This window comes from Lepisma saccharinum, chromosome 30 (assembly GCF_977018435.1).
Source record: "Lepisma saccharinum chromosome 30, izLepSacc3.1, whole genome shotgun sequence".
NCBI classification, from domain to species: Eukaryota; Metazoa; Arthropoda; class Insecta; order Zygentoma; family Lepismatidae; genus Lepisma; species Lepisma saccharinum.
In genome coordinates this window covers 11115624-11140238 of record NC_139258.1, presented here as the reverse complement: position 1 = coordinate 11140238, position 24615 = coordinate 11115624, and the positions used below count along the sequence as shown (strand labels likewise).

Sequence of the window (24615 nt, the reverse complement as noted above, 5' to 3'; positions counted from 1 at the left end):
TAGCCACAAACACTCCTAGAAAGAACTACCACTCATGAGACACTTACCACGAAAATCCAATGAATAGTGGTAGACCCTTGTCAATTCTTCATCTGCCTCTGTTTCTTTGCAATTAGGTGCGAAGGGGAAGAATTACAAGAACCACACTTTTCTCGGGTCAGTTTGACGTTTGTGTGGTGAACACTGGCAGACGACAGAACTCCGTCCTTTGTGGAAGGGAAGCCCAGCTGTACGTACTACTGTTGCCAACTTAGTATTTTGGAGCAAGGTTTGTCCAAACCACGAATCACACCAAGGACCTAATTGGTCTCAGTTGTAGTTCAATCCGGCCTTGGCTCTGCAGTCTACCTCTAGTTGCTTCACAGAAATGGTATTCCTATTTTAGGCGGGATTTAGCTCTTTTCTGCTAATCCGATGTGACAACACTGGCTGAACCGGTAGGTTTGAACGGCAACAGGGCCGCTTAACAGGCATATGAATAACCCCATAAAGTCCTTCCCCGCTCTTTCCTTGCATTGGCGCCCTCTTCTCCCTTGTTGCCTCTTCAGGGTAGCGGAACGGCCTCCCTCTTCGCTTCTGTCGGCTACAGAAAAAATGTCCTAGGCAATATCTACTCGACGGCAACGGTGTTTTTTAACGTTTTAACAATGTTGTCATTTTATTGAAACAACTTTTTAATTCTTTACATTTTGCTGTTACCTGCGGTGACATCGGCGTATTTGGGGGAAGGGACCCCCCCCCCAGAAAAAGTTACCAGGTACAAAATTATATAAGTAAAATATTTGTTTACAATTGTAAAATATGACGTTTTTTTTCTATTTTCACAGAAGTTACAGATTGCGATTACACAGCTTTGCGAGTGCCTGCTAAAATGTATGTGGTCTATGCTTCACGGACTTTGCTGTTCATCAGCTGTACCGCAGGGCCGGAATGGCCCACCTTTGTTTATGGTCAGGGCAGGGGGGGTTCCTTTATTTTCAAAATAGCACTCCCCGTAGATGTCATTCTGCACCCCCTCAGCACCCGTAGATGATTCATCTTGGAACTCGCCGCTGTTTATGGTATGTACAGTCACGGTCACTTCCAGGTTGTAATGATTTCATTAAGAGTCAACTCCATTGAGAGTCATTGGGATTGTTACAACCCAGAAGTGTCCGTGACTGTACTTAGAGACGAGTCTGATAACAGTGACATCTTGTGACGAGACCGAGAACGAGACAGTTGTACAGTGGGATCCATGAGTATTACCGTGCAAATTGTCCATCACCATGTTCGTGCACTTTATTTGACCCAATAAGAGCTTCAAGAATTAATAGAAAACTTAAAACAAGCTGTTGACAACTTCTGCACCAGCATACATAAAACTCCATCGCTTAAAACCACATAGGACGTAAGATAAAAATTAATTAGAATAGTCATGGACAATTTGCACGGTAATACTCATGGATCCCACTGTACAACTCGAGATGAGATTGCAATAGTGTTGATGTCTGGACTTTTTTAACTTCAAACGAGAGAATTCCCTTTCACACTCACAACTGTTAATGGAGCTGTTTTCCGATTTTTTACATCACCTGCAAATGCAATAATGATGGAAGCAGCACACACTACTGTTTCAAATGATAATGAATTGATTTGAAACTTGTTGACACACACATTGGCATAGTTGGTATAATCTGACGAAATTTGCAAACCTCTGAGAGGGATTTTGAAGAAGTAAAAAAATCTTTATTTGAAATACGGATTTGTTTAATAGAAAATGGAATATGCCGAGTGGGACAAATTTCCCTACCACCGCATATCCTCTTATTTTCACCTTTTCTAAATTTAGCTACAACGTAAAGTCCAATCCTGCTGCATTGCTGCTGGTGTCTAACTTGAAACTTATATTTCCTTTATTTTACACTACATAAGTTCATTACAAATGGAGCTGTATCTCTAACGTACTTTTAGTTTATTTTCTTCCTTCAATTTTAATGTGAACGCATGTGAAATGAAGTATTTCGAAAAAATGTAAGGCCCCTTAACTTTTTTCTCATGAAATTATTCATTACAGGGATGATGACAGAGGTATCTTGTCAACCCTGCATGTATGACAGTTACAAAGATATTTTTGGGTAATCATGTACAATTGGGTTGTATTAATACGCAGGCGCGGGATCCATGCATTTTGTGAGGCGGAAGATCTACAACGTTGCCAGTTCTCTTTGTAGCGTCTTCGATGGCATTAGGGGTGTGTAGGTGGCAGCACGCATATTAATGAGCAATTTCACATTCCAATATCTACCGGTATCATGGGTATTTGTTGTTGCAGATTTTTGCTCGGAAATTCACGTTTTGCGAGGTGGAAGATCTCCAACGTTGCCAGTTCTCTCCTTTTTAGCATCTTCGCTGTCATAAGGCGTGTGAGGGAAAGATTTTTTGGGGTCAGGACGGGAATTTTTAAAATCCCAACATTCCTTGCATTCGGGATGGGAAAAAATCGTCATTTCCGGACCAAGTCGGGAAATTTTCCGGAAAGGAAGTGGTCGAAATTTCCAGAACTTCTATAAATCTCGAATTGTACAGTGGGATCCATGAGTATTACCGTGTAAATTGTCCATGACTATTTTCATTATTATTTTTTTAAAACCTGTGTGTTTTTAAGCGATGGATTTTTATGTACAGCTTGTTTTGAGTTTTTTTAAAATTATTGAAGCTGTTATTGTGTCAAATAAAGTGCACGAACATGGTGATGGACAATTTGCAAGGTAATACTCATGGATCCCACTGTACACGTCATTTTTACCTTGTCATTGTTTTCGCATTTCTGGAATAAAAACTAACAATTTCCGATATTTTTCACACTTCATTTTAAAACGACCATTCGGTATTTCTCGACTGATTAGGTTAACGAAAAGTCGGGAATTCGGGATCGGGACGGGAGATTTTTCCCCGATATCCGGGTCCCAACTTTTCGGGATCCCGCACACAGCATTTACATCATTTGAGGGATGTGCGAGATTCCGAAAAGTCGGGACTGGAATCGCGAAAAAAATTCCCGTCCCGATCCAGACTTTTCTGGATCCTGAGCAGTCGAGAAATACCGAATGGTCATTTTAAATAGTGTACGAGAAATGAGAAAACAATCAACTAAGGTGAAAATGATGTGTAAATTTCGGGATTTTCAGATATTCGGGAAATTTCAAACATTTCCCGTCCCCATCCCGTCCCGACCCAGAAAATTCGGTCCCGCACACCCCTAATTATTATATAAAGATTTTTTTTTTTACCTGGAATCCTAAAATTTATTGTCTTCCAATTTTCAACTTATACATCTGCATTTAAACAGCATTACATTATTATACAAACATTAATCAAATGTCATCTGGAATCGTAAAATATATTGTCTTCCAATTTTCAGTTTCACGTTGCTTAATGTTTCTGCGAATGCACAAAGAGGAGAAAATACGCTTGCATAAATAGAATTTTTTAATAAATATGTATTTATTTTAAATACTAAAAAGAGATATAACAACTTTCTTATACTCGGATTTGGAGCTATTGTTCATGTACGGAGATGTTTATTATATTTATTTTGTGATTACACGACAACATGTTACAGGTGGACCATTAGTTCCTCTAAGTAGTAATATACGGAATTTTCCTTGTACTTGAATAGCCTACGTTGTGAAATGTAAAATGTGTTTGCATTTTCCCGAATGGAAAGAAATATTGAAACAACAGTGGCGCTTGTCCTCTCGGATGTAAATTTTGCACAAAACAAATAATATTTGAAGTAAAATATGTATCATTTATATATCGGGAGGAGAGAAAGCTTTACCAACTAAAATGCAACGTGCTCGGTTCATAAAGCTTCGACATGTTCACAGACTCACGTAGTGTGCTGAAAAAAAGATAATCACAACAATAAGTTTATAAATTTATGTAAATATTGTGTACATAGACGGTCATACTTTCATGTATTATTGTTTCTCCTCTCTCTTGTTATTTATTCACAGTGTATTATGTTCAACATAATTGGGAAATGTATCCTGTGCTGAACACATAAATAATAATAATAATAATAATAATAATATATACACTACAACCAAAGTTACATGATCTGTTCCATTCTGCGGACAACATTGAATTGCAATAACACTTGGCTGGATGCAGTAAAGCGAAATGGTAATATTTTTATACTCCCTCTTCATCCCAACGCAAGTTTTACAAAGATATATCAACAAGAAAATGTAAGCGGGTCTATTATCGGTTTGTATCAACACTCGATTGTTCTCGAGTTACTTTTCTCTGATCGTGCAATTAAACAATGTTACAATATGCTATTGCAGTCATTTAAGGCAAATTTAAAGGAAAAAATACATGGTATTTTAAACAGTAAATAACAATGATACACGATATATGGAAAGAAAGAAGAATGGAAGAAATATTTATCATTGTTCACCTCGTTGTTCATGCTTCTTCTTTATTATTATGGAAACAGGATTTTATGAATTGATTCTCCCGTCTTGCCGCATACGTCCACTTGCAACACATTTTACAAGCAAATATTCGTTAGTACAGCCATGTTACAACAGCTGAACTACGGTCAATGTCTGCTGACCGGAGAAAAATCGCGGATCAACTTTGATCGCAGATCGCAGGGACTTAATCTCAGTTCAACACAAAATCAGAGTTCAGCGTGACTGCAGATCAATTTTACTGGCTAATCGAGGATCAACTGTTTTATACAATCGGGCGTTACACTGGGTACTGATTATTAACACATATTAAAAATTCACTGAAAATGCTAGTGTGTGGGAACTGGTTTCTCCAGATAAATTCATGCAAGTATGAGGGAAACAGGGCTTCAGAGGTACCAAATGGCATCTAAGTATCCTTTTTGCTCTCATCCACATGTTCTCAACATTTTGTGTGTGAACCTGTGCATCATTGGGGTCTACAAAGTTTTCCTGGTGGACCACAACCTGATGTTCGGAGACGCCGCCTCCAATTTCGTTTATACGGTTATAGACTCTCCAGGCATCTGACACAATGATAGTGCCAGGTAGTATAAAATTGAAAGAGGTATAAAATGTTTTTAACACTAGAACGGCGAAGGATTTGATACCCCGTAGAACAGCGGAAAGGGGATATTTTGACCCCTCATAAGGAATGCATTTAAAATTATAATTATTTTACAATGGGAACATATTTTTATTTTGTATTATTTTCTGCGCTTTAGGTATTATAATCACAGTGTTTAGGTGGGTTTATGATATATTTTGATATCAAATAAAAATGATAATCGTCAACAACTGAATACTCCAGAATACGCAACATTTCACTACGAGAAACTGTTACTTGATGCCAATGTCCATGAAGACTTTCTCCTACCCCCCTTGAAGAGGTCTGTTCTTAACAGCCTCTTTTCCGCGAGGGGCCGGGATTGTAAATTTGTGACGTCATCGCGGACGCAAGCTTTCCCTCTGCCTTGAAAAACTCATTTGAAAACAACGATGAGTTGTCAATATTTTCCAATAGTTACAAGTAATTTTTTACTCATATCGTTTACTCACTATAAGGAATTGTATTATTATTACTATTGTCTTTTGTATTTCTAGTTACTTTTTTGTATGCAACTAATTCCTATGTATTTTTTTCTTCATTTTTTTGTATCTGTTTTTTTATTATTACGTTTAGTTTACTGCTCCATAAGTTTATCTAATCTTATATGTATTATCATATTGACAAGGGTTAGGTGGCAGAGCAGCCCTTGGCTGAACCTCGCCCGCTGAATAAAGAAAATTTATTATTATTAAATTTATTATTATTACTTTATTTCTGGGGCATGGCATAGACGTGTAGGTGCTTATCTAGAAATATATTTCGGGAAGAGTTCTCAATTATATCACATGTAATAATACTAGCAAAATTGTCTTCATATTACAATCAAAAGCGTTAAATGGTCGACTTTCGATCTCGCCACCGAAGTTCCCGTGTCTTGGTCTGGCCATGAGTGTTCTTCACCAATTTCAGCCAATTATCACTCATCGTTGCGATTAACCAAAAGTGGTAGAAATAATTATGGATTAGCTATGTCAATAGAGGCCGGGAGGGCGTCTGATTGTTACGAGACAGAGTTCGATCCCTTACGTGTGTGATCTAAGGTCGGAAATTTTTCCGGCTTTGTCCCTGCATGAAGCGACTTTGGGGTTCATCCAGCCTCAGAAGCTTGCATTGGTGAAATCCTCAAAGCGGTACTTATCACTTGTTGTTTCGATATGAAATTGTATCTATTCATACCGAAGCGACAAACACATGGCGCTTTGAAGCAAACCCTCAGAATGCAACTTTTCGACCGGAAACGACACGGCAAGCTTCCATGTGTCACTCAGACTGGTCCGTTTTCCCAATAACATATATCGTCTCGCCCCGGTCTGTTTGTAGCGCATGCACGGTGAATACTTGCTTTTAGGGAGATTTTACACCGAAGCGACACACGGCATGTGTAGCTTAAGGATTTCACCAATCGAAGGCAGGCTTTGTGCGACCTGTCACGCCTTTACAGCGTGAAACGTTGCTGTTGATTGGCTCGTTCTCAAGTGCTATGTGCCCGACCCTGTGGCCGAATGGTTAGCACATCGCGCTGCGACGCCAAGGGTCCCGGGTTCGAATCCTGGTCGGGCTTGGTTGTTTGTGAATGTCCATTCATCAATTTCATCATTTCATCACTCATCCCCATCTTCGCAAATTAGCCAAGAGGCACAAAACGCGAAGTAAAATAAACTAAAATCAATCAATCAATCAAGTGGTATGTGACACGCGAGCGCTTGAGAATTCACACCGGAGTGGCAAGCGACATGGGCCTGCCCCTTTAGTCCAATGGAGAATTCACACCAAAGCGACAGGCGACATGTGTCGCTTGAGGATTTCACCAACCGAATGCAGGTTTGTGCGGCCTGTCATCAGCTACTGTGTGAAACGTTGCTATTGAATGGTTCGTACCCAAGCGACACGTGCCGCCTGTCGCTTCGGTGTAAATTCTTCCCAAGGCAAAATATTTACCGCAGTTGAGCGAACAACACAACGAAGCGACACTATGCATGATGTTGGAAAAATGACTGTATCCAAGTGACACGCGAGCGACAAGCGACACGTGTAGTTTGTCGTGTCTCTTTGGTTTTAAAAAAAATGCATTCATTTCTGTAGTGTTGCCACGAGACGGGACAGGCTTTTTAAAATTCGAGACGGGACGAGACTGACCACCTGCCTCGTCTCGTTTTCGAGACGAGACACGACACGGGACGAGACGGCTCCTGAAAAGTCTCGTCTCGTCTCGAAAGTCTCGAAAAAATATAAACAAAATATCTAATCAATTGCAAATATTTATTTATTCGGAATAAAGCATTTTCTTTGGAAACCCAAAACAGCTTCTATTACATGAATGAATCTGTAAGATTCCCCCTCGAAAAATCCTAATTCGTCGCACGTTGTCCGGAACGAATTTGCCCAGACATTAGCCTCGTGTCCCTGTATCTTCCTACTGAAATTTCCTCAGAATACCTTAAATCTGGCAACTATCTGCTACCCCAAGAGCTCTCTTCCATTCATCCTTGCGCAAAACGATCCGTAGGTAGTCACTGCCATTGTTTTCCACGGCCCTGTTCCAACCATACTGGCGACAATCGTCATAAAATTTCTCGCCCAAACAGACCCTTCTTTCATTTGCGACCCTCTTCTCAAAATCCACAGCAGCCTCGAGTGGTGGTTGCAAACTTCAAAGATTTCGCACTAAAAACCTAGGTAAAGGTAAAGTTCCAAGTGCATATAACACAGTGCCATGAAGGCAGATTTACGGGATGTGGGGGAAAGGTCATTTTGGAGGCGAAGTGATCAGCATCACACTCCGGCCGCTTTTGCCCTCCAGGATTGCCCACATGCACCCATTAATATGAAGCTGTTGAGCCCCGGAGCTACTTTATGCGGGAACAATCCGGAATAATTCCGACCTTTATTCACCCACTCCGGGATTCGAACCCGGGTCTCCCGCCGGCAGTCATACGCCCTAACAACTACACCACCGCGGCTCTAAAAAGCTAATGCAATTAGATACTCTGCTTTGACTTAACGAACATAAAATTTGCCTGAAGTCAGAGGAGTAATAAGCGACATGCGACAGCAACAAGTGTCGCTTTGAAATGAACCCACAGTAATAAATGCAACCTTCCGAACGGAAGCGACTAGACCGGCAAACGGCACCTGTTGCTTTGTCGCTTGCGTGTCGTTCGGACTGGGCAGTTTTTTAATAGCTTGCATTGTGTCGCCTCTGTCTGTTGGTAGTGAATTCACAGTGAAAGCTTGCTTATAGACTAAGGGAGATTTCACATCGAAGCGACACGCGACCCGTAACACGTGTCGCTTCAGGATTTCACCAATCGAACGCAGGTTTGTGCTGCCTGCCATGCTCCTACGCTGTGAAACGTTGCTGTTGATTGGCTCGTTCCAAAGCAAATTGTCTCGCGTGTTGCTTGTCGCTCCGGTCTGAAATCTCCCTAAAGGAGCGTGTCGCTCGTTGCTTTGATGTGGAAATCCTGTGTCGCTTGTCGCCTGTCGCTTCAACCTGAAAGCTATCTTGTGGAAATTTCACACTGAAGTTACAAGCGACACGTATAATTCACACCCAAGCGACACAATCCTCTTCAGTCGGAAGGAAAACATTCACCCCGCATCCGTGAACAACGGACCGAGGCTACAAGAGACACGTGCAGTTTTTAGTGTCTCTTCTGTTCGAAAGGTTGAATTGACTACTGAAAGTTCGCTTCCAAGCGACTCGTGTCGATTGTCGCCTGTAACTTTGGTGTGAAGTAATTTTGCTCACAGCAAACTCTTCGAACCGAAGCTGCACGTCTCGCTTGTCGCTTGCTTGTTGTTCTGCTTAGGCCGTTTTCTGGATACCGCATGCGCGATGAATGCTTGCTTATAAACTGAAGTGTTTCTGTCGTTCGTTGCTTCAGTGTGATACTTCCGTGTCGCTTGTCACATTGAACAAGTCACAGGAGAGAAGCGACAAGCAACATGTTTCGCTTGGATACGAACCCTCAGTAAACGTAACCTTCCGAACCGAAGCATCACGTGTCTCTTGTCGCTTGCGTGTCGCTCAAATTGGTTCGTTTTCTTAATATCGAGCGTAGAATCGCCTCGATCTGTTTGTACTTCTCGTGCGGTGAATACTTTTATCATAGACGGAACGGAAGGGGATCCTGTCGCTTGTAACTTCAGTGTAAAACCCCGTGTGGCTCGTCGCCTGTTCCTTCTGTCTGAAAGCTCCCTGCGTGTACGATGGATAAAGAGTGGATGGGAGCTAGAAAAGCAAGGCAGATTCTATACATTATCTAGCTATTGATAATCAACAAACTTTATTTGATATACTCATGTTCTTATGATTAAGGAATCATATTTATTCTCACTATAGCTACAGTGAGCAAAGTGATTACAGGTTTAACCAATTTCGAGAATAATATTTGTGATGTCTCCCAGTTATAACTTTTGTTGGCATAATATCCTCTGGATTACTTTCACGAGACGAGACGAGACGGGACAGACCAAAGTCTCGTCTCGTCTCGTCGGCTACACTACATTTCTGAGAGTCGGTTGCCGACACATACGACACGTGTGGCCTGTCGCTTCGATCTGAATGGTCCCATTGACTGAACGGGTCCCCGTCTTTTGTCGCCTGTTGAGTGCCGTTTATCGCCTGATGTTTCGGTGTAGACATTCTCCTGAACGTAAGAATTAATATATTAAAGCGCAACGGCAGGGTAGCTGAGACGGGCTAAATATAGTATGTTTATAAACAAAGAACACTAAATTTGATGTAATTGGGCCTTGCCTAGCAGCCATGGGTCGAAAATAAAAAAAAAGTTAGACTTTTTACACTACGCCTAATGTTTTCTTTTTCTGGTTGCGAATACTAATTCAACAGCGGAAGTAGGAATCTGATATAAACTTCTCAAAATTGAAAAGAAAATGTATTAAGTCCGTAAGCGCATGATATTTTTTATTATTATACACGATGACACTGTACCCTATCCGATATTATAATATTAACGCATTTTTCCTTTCCCTCCTATTTTCGTCCTTTATTTCTTTGGTTACAACAATTTTAAAATTATAGTTCCTGTAAATAAGAAAGCGGTAGAGATTGCAAGACATGAAACAGAGTATACAATATTTTTGGTAATAACTTTTCTCGATAAATGTGCATGTATAAAATAGAAAACCATATTTAGTAGCCATGATAGAAAAGTATGATATCACGTTAAAAAAAAGAGTTAGTTATGAAATAATAACTATAAAAATAAAAATACAGTCGCGTGGAAGTATTATGTATTATTATTTACCAGATTCACAAGAATAGAGCACTTAAATTGTGAAAAATTTAAGACTTTTTTTTAGTTCCGATGTCTGTTCTGTTGACAATTGTCTCATTAAAATTCTTAGTGTCACAGCACTGATTAATCGTCTATCATGATCTGAAATAATTTCTAAAGTTAAGATGAAATTAAACTTGCAATTTAATGTAATAGAAGCACGCTATTCCCTATGTATTTAAATGGGAGAACAATTGGCCATCAAAAGCGTAGGGATTGAACAGGGGTGCTGCCAGCATATTTTCGTTTCCCACTTAGGTCTAGCCATTCACAAGCTAATGCGTCATTAATGAGCAATTGCACATTCTAATATCTACCCGTTAGCATGCATGGTTGATTGATTAAAGTCCACATTATGCATAAGTGACCGCAGGGGGGGTGAGGGCATTTGCCTCCCTGAGATATCTAGAAAGAATTAACGTAATTCGAATAGTGAAATTGTAGATATATTTTATTCGCGATCCCAGTCCCGACTTTTCGGAATACCGCACATTCCTCAAATGATGTAAATGCTGTGTACGGGATCCCGAAAAGTTGTGACCCGGATATCGGGGGAAAAAATTTCCGTTCCGATCCCGAAATTGGGAAATGATTTCCCGACTTTTCGTTATCCTAAGCAGTCGAGAAATGCCGAACGGTCGTTTTAAAATCAAGTGTTTGAAAATTATCGGAAATTGTTAGTTTTTATTCCAGAAATGCAAAAACAATGACTTAAGGTAAAAATGACGTGTACAATTCGAGATTTATAGAAGTTCGGGAAATGTCTACCACTTCCTTTCCGGAAAATTTCCCGACTTAGTCCGGAAATGGCGAATTTTTCACATCCCGAATGCAGGGAATATCGGGATTTCAAAAATTCTGCAACAAGAAATACCCACGATACCGGTAGATATTGGAATGTGCAATTGCTCATTAATATGAGTACTGCCATCTACACACCCCTAATGCCAGCGTAAGACGCTGCAAAGAAAACTGGCAACGTTGTACATCTTCCGTCTCGCGAAATGCATGGATCTCGCGCATGCGTATTAATACAACCCAATTGTACATGATTACCTACTTTTGTATAGACCTTGTAATATTTATGATTGCTTGAAATAGATATGCCAGATTTTTAAACTGATTTATTTGCTGTTCTTGCATTCTTTTATTGTTTATTAACAATTTTGCTTGTTCTGAATATGATTGCAGCAATTAATTTGTAATTAGTAGTCAAAAAAATTTATTTGTATCACTTTTCTATTCCAGAATGCGACAAGACTGTGCTCGTGACAAGAGAAAGTGGAGAATTTGGATTTCGAATACATGGATCGAGGCCAGTGGTTGTGTCGGCAATCGAACCTGGAACTCCAGCAGAGACTTCTGGGCTGGAAGTTGGGGACATCATCATCAGTATCAATGGTGTCAACGTGCTAGATGCATCACACTCGGAGGTTGTCAAAATAGCTCATGCAGGTACCTAGTAACGTTCCAAAAAAGTAGATCTCTCTACAAATATTTTCTGAATCCCTGAATATGGGAGAAATGTTAGCTCTCAACATGAATCTCTGAAGATGAAGGTGGCGTTTGCTCTGGAAAGCATATCCAGAGAGGCGCAGAAGGAATAACTTGGCAGTGACATAATCTCCCATCTTTACCTCTCCTCCCAGAAGCGAAGGCTCATTCGCTAGAGCGGACAAGAAGGTGACGTGCAAAGCAATCGAAAGCATTCCGAGAGGGATAATGCAGGCTTGCAAACCCCCACACTGCTACATTAGTCTTTCGAAACAGACCACAGCTATGAACGAGTAATTGCAGGCTATTTTGTTTTCTTTGTTAGTGAGGTTTTTTTTTTATGGTTTTGTCATTGTTGTACAATGAGGGGTGGCGTAAAGAAAGGCAAGCCCTTGCACAGTGATGCAAGAGAAATAAATGTGTATAAGTACTTTGATTGTGATGAAAACAAAACAACAGCTGTTCACAGAACGTCTATGGCGACAGGTGTCAGTGAATGATCTGTGTGGAGAATTTTGAAGGAGAAAGACAAAAGTGTTGAGAGTGCAAGCGGGAAACCTTTTTCAAGGCCGGGCAAAAACTGACGGAATGCCCAGCAACGTGTCGCAAATCTGGATTATTTTGATGAAGCAGTCGTGCACCAAACAATCCATGATTTATACACAGAAGGCATTGTTGTCACCTTAGCTAAACTGATGAAGGAACTGCAAGAAAATATTAATTTTAAGGGTTCGCCTTGGTCGTTGCGCATGATTGTAAGAAAGTCAGGGTTCAGATTTAAAAAGCACAGCGTAGGCAGCAGGAAGCTACTCCTTGAACGAAACAGCATCGTTGCTTTGTGGCGATCATTTTTGAGTGAAGATTTTGCACTTTCCTGTTTTGCTTTGCCTTACGCAATAATATATAACATGTTCTTTCAGCAATTGTTTAATTAATTAATGTTAATGTTTCTATTATTATGTACTTATTTATTTATCATTTTATTATTATTATGACGATTTCATCTAGAATGCTAACATTAAATTGAAGATTGGTAGTTTGCACCAGGATCTTTACTGCTCGTACTCTTTACTCATGCCATGATTTCTTTCATAGCAGTTGGCAACGCAGACTTAGCAGGGAGTGATGTCACTGCCAGGTTATTCCTTCCCGGCTGTAGTAGTAGCTTCCTAATTTCCAACTCTTTCCTCCTTTCACCTAAATCTGACCTAACCTGGCAAGGAAAGTATGTAGATGCAGTATTTAATGAACTTAACGAAAAATGAAATGTGCTAACAGGTCTGCAGAAAACCCTTTGCACCCCCAGCATCCCATCTTGCATGAGAAAAATCATGCTCCAGAAAACATAATTACTAAGCATACTATGCAGTAGCTCAGTTGGTAGAGCATTTGACTGCCACATGGGAGACCCGGGTTCGATTCTCAGGGTGGATGATCTAAGGTCGGAATTTTTTCAGCCTTGTCCCCACATAAAGCGGCTATGGGGCTCATCCAGCCTCATATCAATGGGTACCTGGGGGAAAACCTAGGTGTCCGGGCATGGTGCTGATCACATCATCCCAACTATACCCGAGATCAAGATAATATGTGGAACTTAACCTCCACATCACCACATATGCCTTCATGTAATGTATGCACAGGTCCCAGATAGCACATAAGTTAACTATAAGTGTGCACTATATTCGATTTTCCCTTGCAAGACTTGCCTGATGCTTCAAGTTGGATGCAAGTTAAATCTCAGTGCGCAAGAAGCATGAGTTTGCAGTTTAAGTCCACATAATTTTGCAGCAAGTGAGCACATGTCAATTTGCTTTTCAATGGTCTGTCACACTTGTGGCAATGCTGCAATGCAATTCACCGTTAGTATCCAGTCCAGATGGTGCATTTTGATTTGGTTGGTGCACCATTTTTATTAATAAGCAGTGGCAGCGATTAGTAGGGGCAAGGGGGCAGTTATCTCCCATTTTTTTCAACTATTTGTCCCACATTATGAGCTCTTAATGCCTCTCCCAATTTTCTTTTCATCCTGCACACTCTTACTAAAAACAGTATTTGCAAGGTTCTGTAAATTTGTGTAAATTATAAGTGACTTTTTAAGTGCACATTTTAAGTGATATTTAGTTATATTTTGCTATTTTTAGCAAAACTTTTACCTTTTTCTTTACTTTACCTTCCTCCTTTCACAAGTATTTTTGTTATTTTTAATTTATCATCTTCATATGGAAACAACAGAGTTACACATATCAACAACAAATAGGAATAAAATTCAAAGATTTTTCCATTGTTACCTAAGATTATTTTATATTTCAGCCATAATTACTAACAAGTATTTTCAACACATAAAAAAGATAAGCAATTTTACGTGTCGCAAATATCACATGCATTGCTTGATTTAAAAAGTACCTTGAATATCTATTGAAATCTCACCAACTCAAGATATATATATACACACATGAGTTTATTGTATTGATGTACAAATAACTTATTTCTCAGTGTTTTTCTATGCACATTGTTTGTGCTGTGCTGTTTGAAAAGTTCGAAAACTTTAACAGTTTGATTAACAATAAGCAGAATCTTGTTACTTACGAGGGAAAACCCAAAAGAAACCAGAATATTTTTTGGTTTTTTTACAAAACAACATTATCACCTTCAAAGTACTCTCCATGACACTTAATACATTTGTCCAGTCTGTGATTCCATTCTTGGAAACATTTTTTAAACTCATCTGTTGTGATGGCTGACAGCTCCTTCCTCGTTTTTTTCTTCACCTCTTCTATGTTGTCAAATTGCTGTCCCTTCATGTCCCTCTTCAATCAGGGAAACAAAAAAAAGTCGCACAGAGCAAGGTCAGGTGAGTAAGGGGCATGGGGCAAGAGAGTCATGCTGTTTTTTGCCAAAAACTTGTGCACTGAGATGGCTGCATTGTCGTGGTGGCACAAATTTCACAGCGACCCTTCTCATTCCCAAATCTTCCATTAAAATTTGCTGAACCGAGCTCCAAGATGGTCCAGATAACGTCCCCAGCTTTTCAATGGTCCGTCGTCGGTCTTCAAGCATAAGTTCACAAATTTTGTTGACATTTTCGTCCGTTCTGGAAGTTGACGGACGTCCAGAACGAGGTTTGTCATCAATCGACTTGTCACCTTTTTTGAAGCGAGAAAACCACTCGTACACTTGAGTTTTCCCCATAGCGCTGTCCTTGTAAGCTGTGTGCAACATCACAACAGTTTCTGCCACCTTTTTGCCCGAGCAGGAAACAAAATTTCACAGCCACACGCTGTTCTCTTACATCGGCCATCACAAAAAACGAGGTGCGAGCAAAACTGCTTTTACGAAAAATCACCGTGATCAGAGACAACCTTCCCCAGCGAAGCCACTGACTGTACTGAACTCACAATGAGTTGCTCGACACTTGCCTAGCGGGAAAAATTCGTACTATGGATGCTCCACCCTGCGCAGCGCAATTCCTTTTTTTTTTTGGGTACACCCTCGTACTGTTGCTTTTCGGCCACTTTTGGCTAATCACAGAAAATTAAATTGCGCAGTTGAAACGAAGTGTTGTGCATGTTTGTAATTACAATGTCGGATCATGATTTAAAATAATGCAATTTTGAATATAGTTTTAATATTATTATTATTATGATTATGATTATTATAGGCTCCGACACATTGGAGTTGGAGGTTGCTCGAACCTGCAATGTCCTAACACCAGTGGTACGGGAGCCGGGAGCTGGCTCACCCTTGTACTCGGGTTTCCTGTGGAAGCTGGGTGGTGGCGTTGGAGGTTCTGCTAACCAAGGTGGGAAGAAGTGGTTCCGTCGCTGGTTTTGCCTTAAGAGGGACAATTGCCTCTACTATTACAAGTCTGAAGGGGTGAGTTGAATGTTAATTTTAGCCTGGACTTTTATGTAACATTAACTTATAAAATACAGACAAGAGTCTAGTAGATTTCTGTATGTAGGGTTGCACAAGTTTGCTGAATTTTAGCGCAGACCTATTCCTGATCTACAGTGTGTGTGAGAAGTCCCCGTACCCCTAGGTTTGAGTATCACAGAGAGCAATGTCAGTGTGATTTTAGTTTATTTACTTAGTACATAGTATAGTTCAGTACTTACATATACGAACTACAGGGTGGCTCAATATGTCACTTAACACCCCCAGTACAAGGCCACTGCAGCGCGCAACATGGAAATGGTGATGACCAATCGTTATCAGGCCAAGGGGGAACCACATTGACGCCACCCACACGGTCGGCGGCCATATTGATGTCCGCCATCTTGAATTCAACTTCAGAATTTTAAATGGGAAGGGGGTCGTGCGACATATCAAAATGGGCTAGAATTTCACAAGAAATGCAATGGTGAAGGTTTTTTCGACGTACCTTTAACCAGTAAAAAGTTATGACTGAATTCTTGTACCAATTTGCTCCTTTTCGAGGTGTTAGAAAAATGCCTTAAAATTTGTTTAGAGCTTCGGTAATGCATCGAGATCAAAGTGACGTCTATGGAGAGACGTTCGCATGCCATTGCACATTACTTTAATCGGATACATCCATGAAGAGCTGTGCATTATGAATGGTTGTCGCGAACAATTTACAGTGTGTCGCTTCCATTAAATGAAAAGTCCTTCACAGTGACAAGGCTAATGTTTATGTTCATAAGGAAGTTCATGTGCAGTGGCCTTGTACTGTGGGTGTTAAGTGATTTATTGAGCCACCCTGTATGTATACAGTGGATCTGTATGTGCTTCACCATGCTGTACACACAGATGTATGCATCTCCATGTCCTTCTTGACATGTTGTGGAATATCTGAGGAGTTATCTTTCGAAAGGCTTCCTCCACACTTTCGCACAATTCTTCATCTGTCCTGTGCCGACGTTGAGAGACATGTGACTTGATTATTCCCCACAATGAGTTGTCTGGTGTTGTAAGGTCCGGTCTTCGTGGGGGCCATTTCAATGGGGATGGAGATGTTGGAGATCCACGCCGAATCCAGCAGCCTGGAAGTTGTTCATTAAGGAAATCACGCACCTGAAGAGCAAAATGAGCTGGAGCCCCGTCCTGCTGTACCCACACACGATCCATGATTCCCTTCTCTTGCAGCTGAGGTATTAACCACGTTTGCAACATGTGTAAATAAGAATGTCCATTCACATATTCGTCAAAAAAATATGGTCCGAAGAAGTATCGTGATGTCATCCCAGCCCATATCATAACATGAGGCAGGTTTCGTTCCACCTCTTGCACATAATGAGGATTTTAGTTGCCGACAACTAAAATTACAATGATATTGTTCTCTGTGATACTCAAACCTAGGGTGTACGGGGACTTCTCGGACACCCTGTACAGGGTGGGAAATAACCTTTTGCTAGGGGTCCACAGTAAAAAGTAACAACAATTAAGAAATTATGGTAATACCAAATGTTTAGTACGACAATTGTGGTTACAAAAACAAAATTAAAAGTTAGTATGTCCGCCGTTTGCTTCTCTCACAGCACGAAGACGATCAGGGTAGGAGCTCAGAAGATTCGCAAACAGTCCGTATTCCATTCCATGTCACGGAGGACTTGTTCCAGATGTGCAAGGAGTGTTGGCCGGGAATAGCGGTCCGGTCCGTGTTCCACTATCATCAAGGACTCAACTGCATCCTTCAGAATAGCCCCAAAGTGCTTCGCTGCATTCAGGTCCGGTGATGCACCCGGCCATTCAGAACTGCTGAAGAAGTCAATGCCACTTCGCCGAAGAAGGTCTTGGTTTTAGCATTTGCCTTGAAGCAAGGTGCTTTGTCGTGAACTAACTTTTAATTTTGTTTTTGTAACCACAATTGTCGTAGTAAACATTTGGTATTACCATAATTTCTTAATTGTTGTTACTTTTTCCTGCAGACCCCTAGCAAAAGGTTGTTTCCCACCCTGTACATATATTTTAAACTTTGAGTTAGTGCCTGTGAATGTTAAGAAGATTAAGTATTTGGGGTCCACGTGCAGTCACTTATGAGTCACTGCGAAGGCCTTTCCACCCATCTGCCTCCGAACTGAGGCCATTGTCGAACTTTCTCCTCCATTAGTAAACTTGCCAAGCAACTGAATACCGGACAGTTGTCAACATGGTTGCTTCAAGTATGCCCCACATAATGAATATTTTTGAATACACAGTAACATTTTCTGTCTTTTTGGATTTATAATAGTCACAATAACTATTTTACATTTAAACTACAATTACTAAGATGTATTATTAAGTGTAAAAGATAAAGAGTGTTATTGACAGCAATTACAAAATAATACAGTAAATGTGGTTGTTATTCATTGCCCTGGTTCTCCAGAACTTTTTCAATCTTACTGTACCAAGATGTACACTCACACAACTTTAAATGGTTAGTCACTCTAATCTGGTAAAATATGATCAGTTTGGGTCTTCTCTAAGATTTCCTCACATAAAAATGTATTCTCCATCTTGGTGCACCTTCTGGTTTCTCCCTCAAAGACGAAGTTACCCCGTTTGACGGTACATCCAGAAATGGAACACCAGCATCCAGTGAGCACCAATCACAATACAGAGTGTAAGCTTACACATTTTTAATCTCAGTAATCAACATTTCCTGAGGAGGATAGCAAGGTACAGTGGTGTACGGTCGGGGGGGTAGGGTTACGGGGTTTAACCCCCGCCCTTGAGCTTGTGAAATATTATGAAAAATGCTGTGGAAAAACTTAAATGGCCAATTTTTCACAGTCAAAGATCTGGGACTGTTACTACTTCTACTACTACTACTACTAATAATAATATAATAATAATAATTTGAATTATTATTTCCATGCAGCATGGAGAAAACCACAGCATTCTAAACACACGCGTCTTTCAGAGTGATGCCTTGAAAATAACCACGGGTTTATGAGGTTAGGTTAGGGTAACTATGATTTTAAAGATAAAAAAGTTGTTTTGTATCTCAGTTGCAACAATGTTCAACACACTGGCGTACGCAGGATTTTTTTTTTCGGGAGGGGCTGGAATAGTAAATGTGGATAGGAAATGGCTTCGATTTGGAGGGCAGGATTCATAATAAAATATTTCGTATTTTTTGGAGCTTTTCAGTCTATTAAAATTGTATTCAAAGACAAAAATGGTAATCAGGATTCACTTTAAAAGAGGTTTCGCACTTACACATTTTGATTTTTTAAAGTTCTTAATGGATTTTTATTTGAAAATGCTGATTTTCTCAAAATTTCGGTAGGGGCTGGAACACCATTGGCCATCCCACTACGTACGCCAGTGTTCAACGAACATGTATTTTTTTGTGTGTGTGAACAATGAGAATTAACTAAATAAAGTTATTGGTACGTTGTAAGAGGCTAATGTATAGACAAAGGCTAGGCGGACAAGAATACAGTCACCAATTCGCCTTCCCATTATATTGTTTACCACAGTTCGTTTGAATGTCTCTCCTTAAAATGTCTCACCTTGTTGACTAGAAAATTATTAAAACGACAATAAGCTTAACTATTGTAAAATGTTTTGTTGGTAAGAACAGCGAGATAATCCAGATGTAAATTATCGGGAACATTTATGCGGGGAAAAAGCTGGAAAAATTCCAACCAATTTTGGGAATCTAATCCGGATCTCCCGCGTGATTGTCACTTGTCAGATGCTCTTCCGACCAGATCACCGCAGCTCCTTGGATGATTTCCATACTTTGATTATTTCAATTTATTTTAATATATTTTCTTGTATTTATGGATCTTCACCCTTGAAATGTCTCACCTCGTTGACCAGACAATTATTTCGTAACAAAGAAAGAAAACAATGTTCCCAGGATTTGAGAAAAATCGAATGACTAGAAAGTAATTTCGTTCTATTGTTTTCATAAATACTATATTTATGTAGATCTCTACTACTTAATAGTAGTAGTAGTGGTATTTGTAGTATTATTAGTATTAATTCAGCTAATTAATTAATTATAAGTATTATTAATTAATTGTGATTATTATTATTTAATTAAAGTATAATAAAGCAATGGTAATGTGAATTTGGAAAAAGTTTTAGAAATAACACCCTCCTTGATGAAATCCTGCGTACGCTACTGGCAAGGTATGCACTCGAAACAGTATACTCTTAAAACATACCCCTCCCCCCTTTTTCCTGTATGTTGTTATTAGACATTAGCTGCTTTCATCTTCCTTATAATGCCTATTGTATTATTGTAGGAATCACAGCCTCTGGGTGCCATAATGTTGCTCAACTACTTAGTGGCGAGGGCACCGGAGTCTTCCCGTGCGTTTGCTTTCTCAGTCAGCAAGACTGGAGCGGCAACTCTTCATCTGGCTTCGGAGAGTGAGGAATCTCAAACCAGGTGGATCGCCATCATCAGTCACGCCATCGACAGAAGTGCTCAGGTAATGGATGGACATGCATGGATTCAAGGGGAGGGTGATAGGGGTGTTCACCCTTCCCAGCTGCTAGGTTTTTGGATATCTTGTTATTCCTAATATTTTGGAGACTCAAATGTTTTCTCTTGCATCGCCAAGTTTAACAGGCTCGAGAATATTTTTTAATGTTCGATTTAAATCCAGTTTATGTAGGGTTGCCAGATGTTCTCTTTTCCCTGGACTTGTCCTACATTTTAGCCTTATTTCCGGAAGGATTTTAAAAAAAATTTAAATGCGTAACGATCCGTAGTATCTTTTAATTATTATGGACAACGAACTCCAACTTCCACTCATTCAACCATCGTTTTCCAATCAGGAAATATTCAGAAACATCACAGGAATGCAGTGTCAGACAGCACTGAAGCTCTTCCTGGTCATCAGCAGTAAACGGACGAAATCCAGGAAGAGGCTACAGTCCTGACTGTGCATTTGTTTAGTAAATTGAATTGGAATAAATGTCTTGGCAGAGAGTTCGAGGTCAATTCGAATTCAGTGATTGAGGAGCAAGATACGATTGAATAGAGAAAGACGAGGAGGTTCTAGGGAGAGCGTGTTAATGCTAGTCGCAAGTCAGACTCTATGTACAGTCACAGGCATAACCTCTCACGGCAGATCTTCAGTTGCAGAACAGAGACCATGCTGATCCAGTCTTTAAGGGTGTGAAACTCAAGTGTCATGTGTTGCCATTCATGTGTGTAAATTTAGTACCTCTAGCACCTTACCATCAAGCTCACCACGAGCAGAGATTGCTTTACCATCAAGGATGAATGATGATTAGTGAGCTACATTCCCAAAAGTTTACGAATGTCATACATTTTTAGTAACACATAATTTGAATTATGGAAAAGCATATTTCAGTTCAACAAAGATAAATCAAGCAAGTTACAAGTCTATGAACTGCACTGGGCAAACTCAATTCTGAAATGTATTTTCATTCACTGTCTGACATGGGAATTGCTGATTTAGATTTTTAGATGAAAGAAATTCACTTCAGAAATCCAAAATCATGAATGAGGAGGAGCCTTCATGTCATAATGTAAATTTTAAGGGAGTATTTTCATATCAGCACAATGGACTGGTGAGAGAAATAGATTTTCATAGAGTTTGTAAAAAGGTTTCATACTGGTTCAGTATAATTTCAGAGCTTTGTATGTATATTTCGACTAAATATGAAATTTTGAGATAAATTTCTTCTGAGAAATGAACTAAAAACACATGCAGTAAAAAGTGTATTCTTTAATACTGATTACAAATTTCGAAATTTTTAAACTGAAAATTTTACATTAATTGCTAACATGTTCTAGTCATGTGTATTGGACTTTTTCAACCTGTTCAAGTGGTTCCGGTGCCCACCCAGCATCGTATAAAGTGGGTACTTGGAGGAAACTCTTGGAGGTAAAGGCAGTCAGGGGCATGGTGTTGATTACATCACCCTCAGGTTGGCCAAGATCAAGAAAGTGTGGGGCCATAATCTCACACCCCCTATATGCCTTCATAGTATGGTGCAAGGCACAGGGGAGCACTTTACTTTTACTTTACATGGTTTGTGTTCTACATTTTGTTTGAGACAGCAGGTCCTACATCTGGTAACCCTATCTTCATGACTCATGATAGGCTAATCAGCAACTACAGCTGATATATGGATTCGAACCACTGTCCAATATGCTTCAAAAGAGGATTGAACCTACGACCTCATGAGAGAATATCTTTGTGTTTCTTTGTTTATCCACTTTATTCTTCATGATTGTTCAGTTTATCATGGCAATAAGGCAAATCTATCCCATTACAATACCAGTGTGCCAGTTAATAATTCTTAATTTCGTCGCTGAATGGCGCTGGAAGCAAGGGTTGGTGCACAGTCTCAACTGTTATGTCAGTGTGTTGCCAGGACAGTACCTGTCAAAATGCCATGGATGTGCAACCGAGTGCAAGTGATCGTGATATTGGGTTTGTGTGATAAACATGTCGACCTTCAAACCAAATAAGTAGCATGTGCGGCACGTCCTGCTTTTCTTGTTCAATCAAAAGAAAAATGCGAGTGAAAGCAATCGTATTTTTGTGGAAACGTACGGTGACAATGTCCAACGCAAGACGCGTGTGTGCTTCGGTTTCGACGATTCAAAAGTGGTGATTTTGACTTGAAAGAAAAAGATCGCCCGGGCAAGCCAAAAAAATTCCAAGATGCCGAATTGCAAGCACTGTTGGACGAAGACGATATGCAACAAGAACTGGCAGAGAAGTTAAATGTTGGTCGCCAAACCATATCTGTCCATCTTCATGCCATGGGAAAGATCCAGATTGGGTGACAAAACACGAAAACTGATTTTGCAGCATGACAACGCCTCATCACACACAGCGAAAGGCATCAGAGACACCATTTCTGCACTTGGCTTGTCCCACCTGCCATACTCACCAGACTTAGCCCCTTTGGACTACCACTTGTTTTCATCGATGTCTCACTCACTTTCCCAGCAACACTTCAACAATTACGAAGATGTCGAACAATGGCTTGCTGACTGGATCACCTCAAAATGTGAATGATTTTTCTGGTAGGGCATCCACAATTTGACGGACAGATGAGCAAAATGTATAGCAAGCGATGGTGCATACTTTGAATAAAGCATTTGTTACCTTCCTCCCCAGATACACTTGTTTTCTTTCGGATCAATTAAGAATTATTAACCGGCACACCTGGTATAACCATCTATTCCAGCTGTGAACCCTATTTTTGCTCCACAATACTCTAACTTCTAGGACATGAACGTCAGCTTTGTTCGTGTTTCTGTAAAATGGTGCAATTCTAGTTTGGAATTGATTCCTTGTAAGATGAGCCGAAATTTGCCCTTCCCAATTCTTACTTGTGGATCCGCCACTCAGAAAGGAAAAGTTGAAACGCCCAGATCAGCCTGGATAAAAATTTGAATGGATTTTATGCATATTCTCTTAAAATATATCAAACTTTTATGTAAATGTGTTGGTACGTAGGTTCAAGAATTTTTTTTATAAACGTTTGTGTTTTGGATGTAGGAATAGGTGTGAGAGGTGCTGTTTAAGTTACAGGGACAATCAAAGTGTAAATGAGGGTTACAAAGTGAAGTGAGATATGCTGAAGCTGCAACTTGATTTTTCTTGTGTGTATGTACGTATTGCTTGCATTGTAGAATTATTTCTATTGTAGTTTAGAGCTGTTACAAGTATCAGGTGTATAAGCTTAAATCTGCTGTTTTGTAGTCAGAAAAACACAGTGTTTGTTCATAGAAAGCAACAAAAAAATTTATTCAAAGTACTTGCCCTTGCGAGCTGCACATTTTGCCCACCTCTCGGGCAATTTGTGGATACCACGCCAAAAAAAGTCCTCTTTCGAGGCAAACCACTCATCAAGCCATTTTCGGACGTCTGCATACGAATCGAAGTGCTGCTCAGCGAGGGCGTGGCCAATCGACGAAAACAGATGGTAGTCGGAAGGGGCCAGGTCTGGTGAATAGGTGGGATGGGGTAGCACCTCCCAGTTGCGTCTCTCCAAGTAGTTTTGGACCAGTCTTAACGTGTGCGATGGGGCGTTGTCGCGGAGGAAAATCAGATTGTCACGTCTTTGTTGATAATCCGGCCTTTTGTCACACAGAGTACGGTGCAATTTCATCAGTTGTTGGTGGTAGCGGTGGGCAGTGACAGTTTCACAAGGTTCCAACAGCTCAAAGTAGACGATACCCTGTTGATCCCACCAAACACACAGCATCGTCTTCCGGAAGAAGCGATTTGGTCTCGTGGAAGATGTTGATGGTTGGCCGGGATCAACCCACGATTTCTTGCGTTTAGGATTCTCGAAATATATCCACTTTTAATCGCCAGTCACAATCCGATGCAGGAAAGACTTTCTTGTGTGTCTGGCAAGCAAGATTTCGCATGTGTTTTGGCATCTCTACAGCTGCCGATCGGTCAATTCACGCGGCACCCATTTTCCGATCTTTTGAACCTTTCCCATGGCAAGTAGACGCATGGAAATGGCTGCTTGAGTAACACCCAATTGCTCGGCAAGCATCTTTTGCGTTTGGGTATCGTCCTCGTCCAAAAGAGCCTGCAATTGATGGTCCTCAACCTTCCTGGGCCGATTTTCACGCTTCTTGTCGCTCAGGTCAAAATTGCCATCTTTGAACCGACAAAACCAATCCCTGCACGTTGTTTCCGATACAGCACTGTCACCATAGGCCTCCACAAGCATTCGATGTGATTCGGCAGCCAATTTCTTCAAATGGAAGCACAAAAGCAGAGCTTCCTGCTTTTTCTGT

At 40.3% G+C, this 24615-nt stretch overlaps 1 protein-coding gene across 1 annotated transcript in view; it reads left to right on the top strand.

Moving 5' to 3' along the window:
- LOC145981733 (uncharacterized) overlaps positions 1 to 24615 on the top strand; it is a 606033-nt gene that overhangs the window by 546077 nt on the left and 35341 nt on the right. Inside the window, exons 12-14 of the mRNA XM_083115142.1 lie at positions 11664 to 11870; positions 15568 to 15782; positions 20108 to 20296. Coding sequence (XP_082971268.1) covers positions 11664 to 11870; positions 15568 to 15782; positions 20108 to 20296 — 611 coding nt within the window. The remainder of the gene's footprint in view (positions 1 to 11663; positions 11871 to 15567; positions 15783 to 20107; positions 20297 to 24615) is intronic.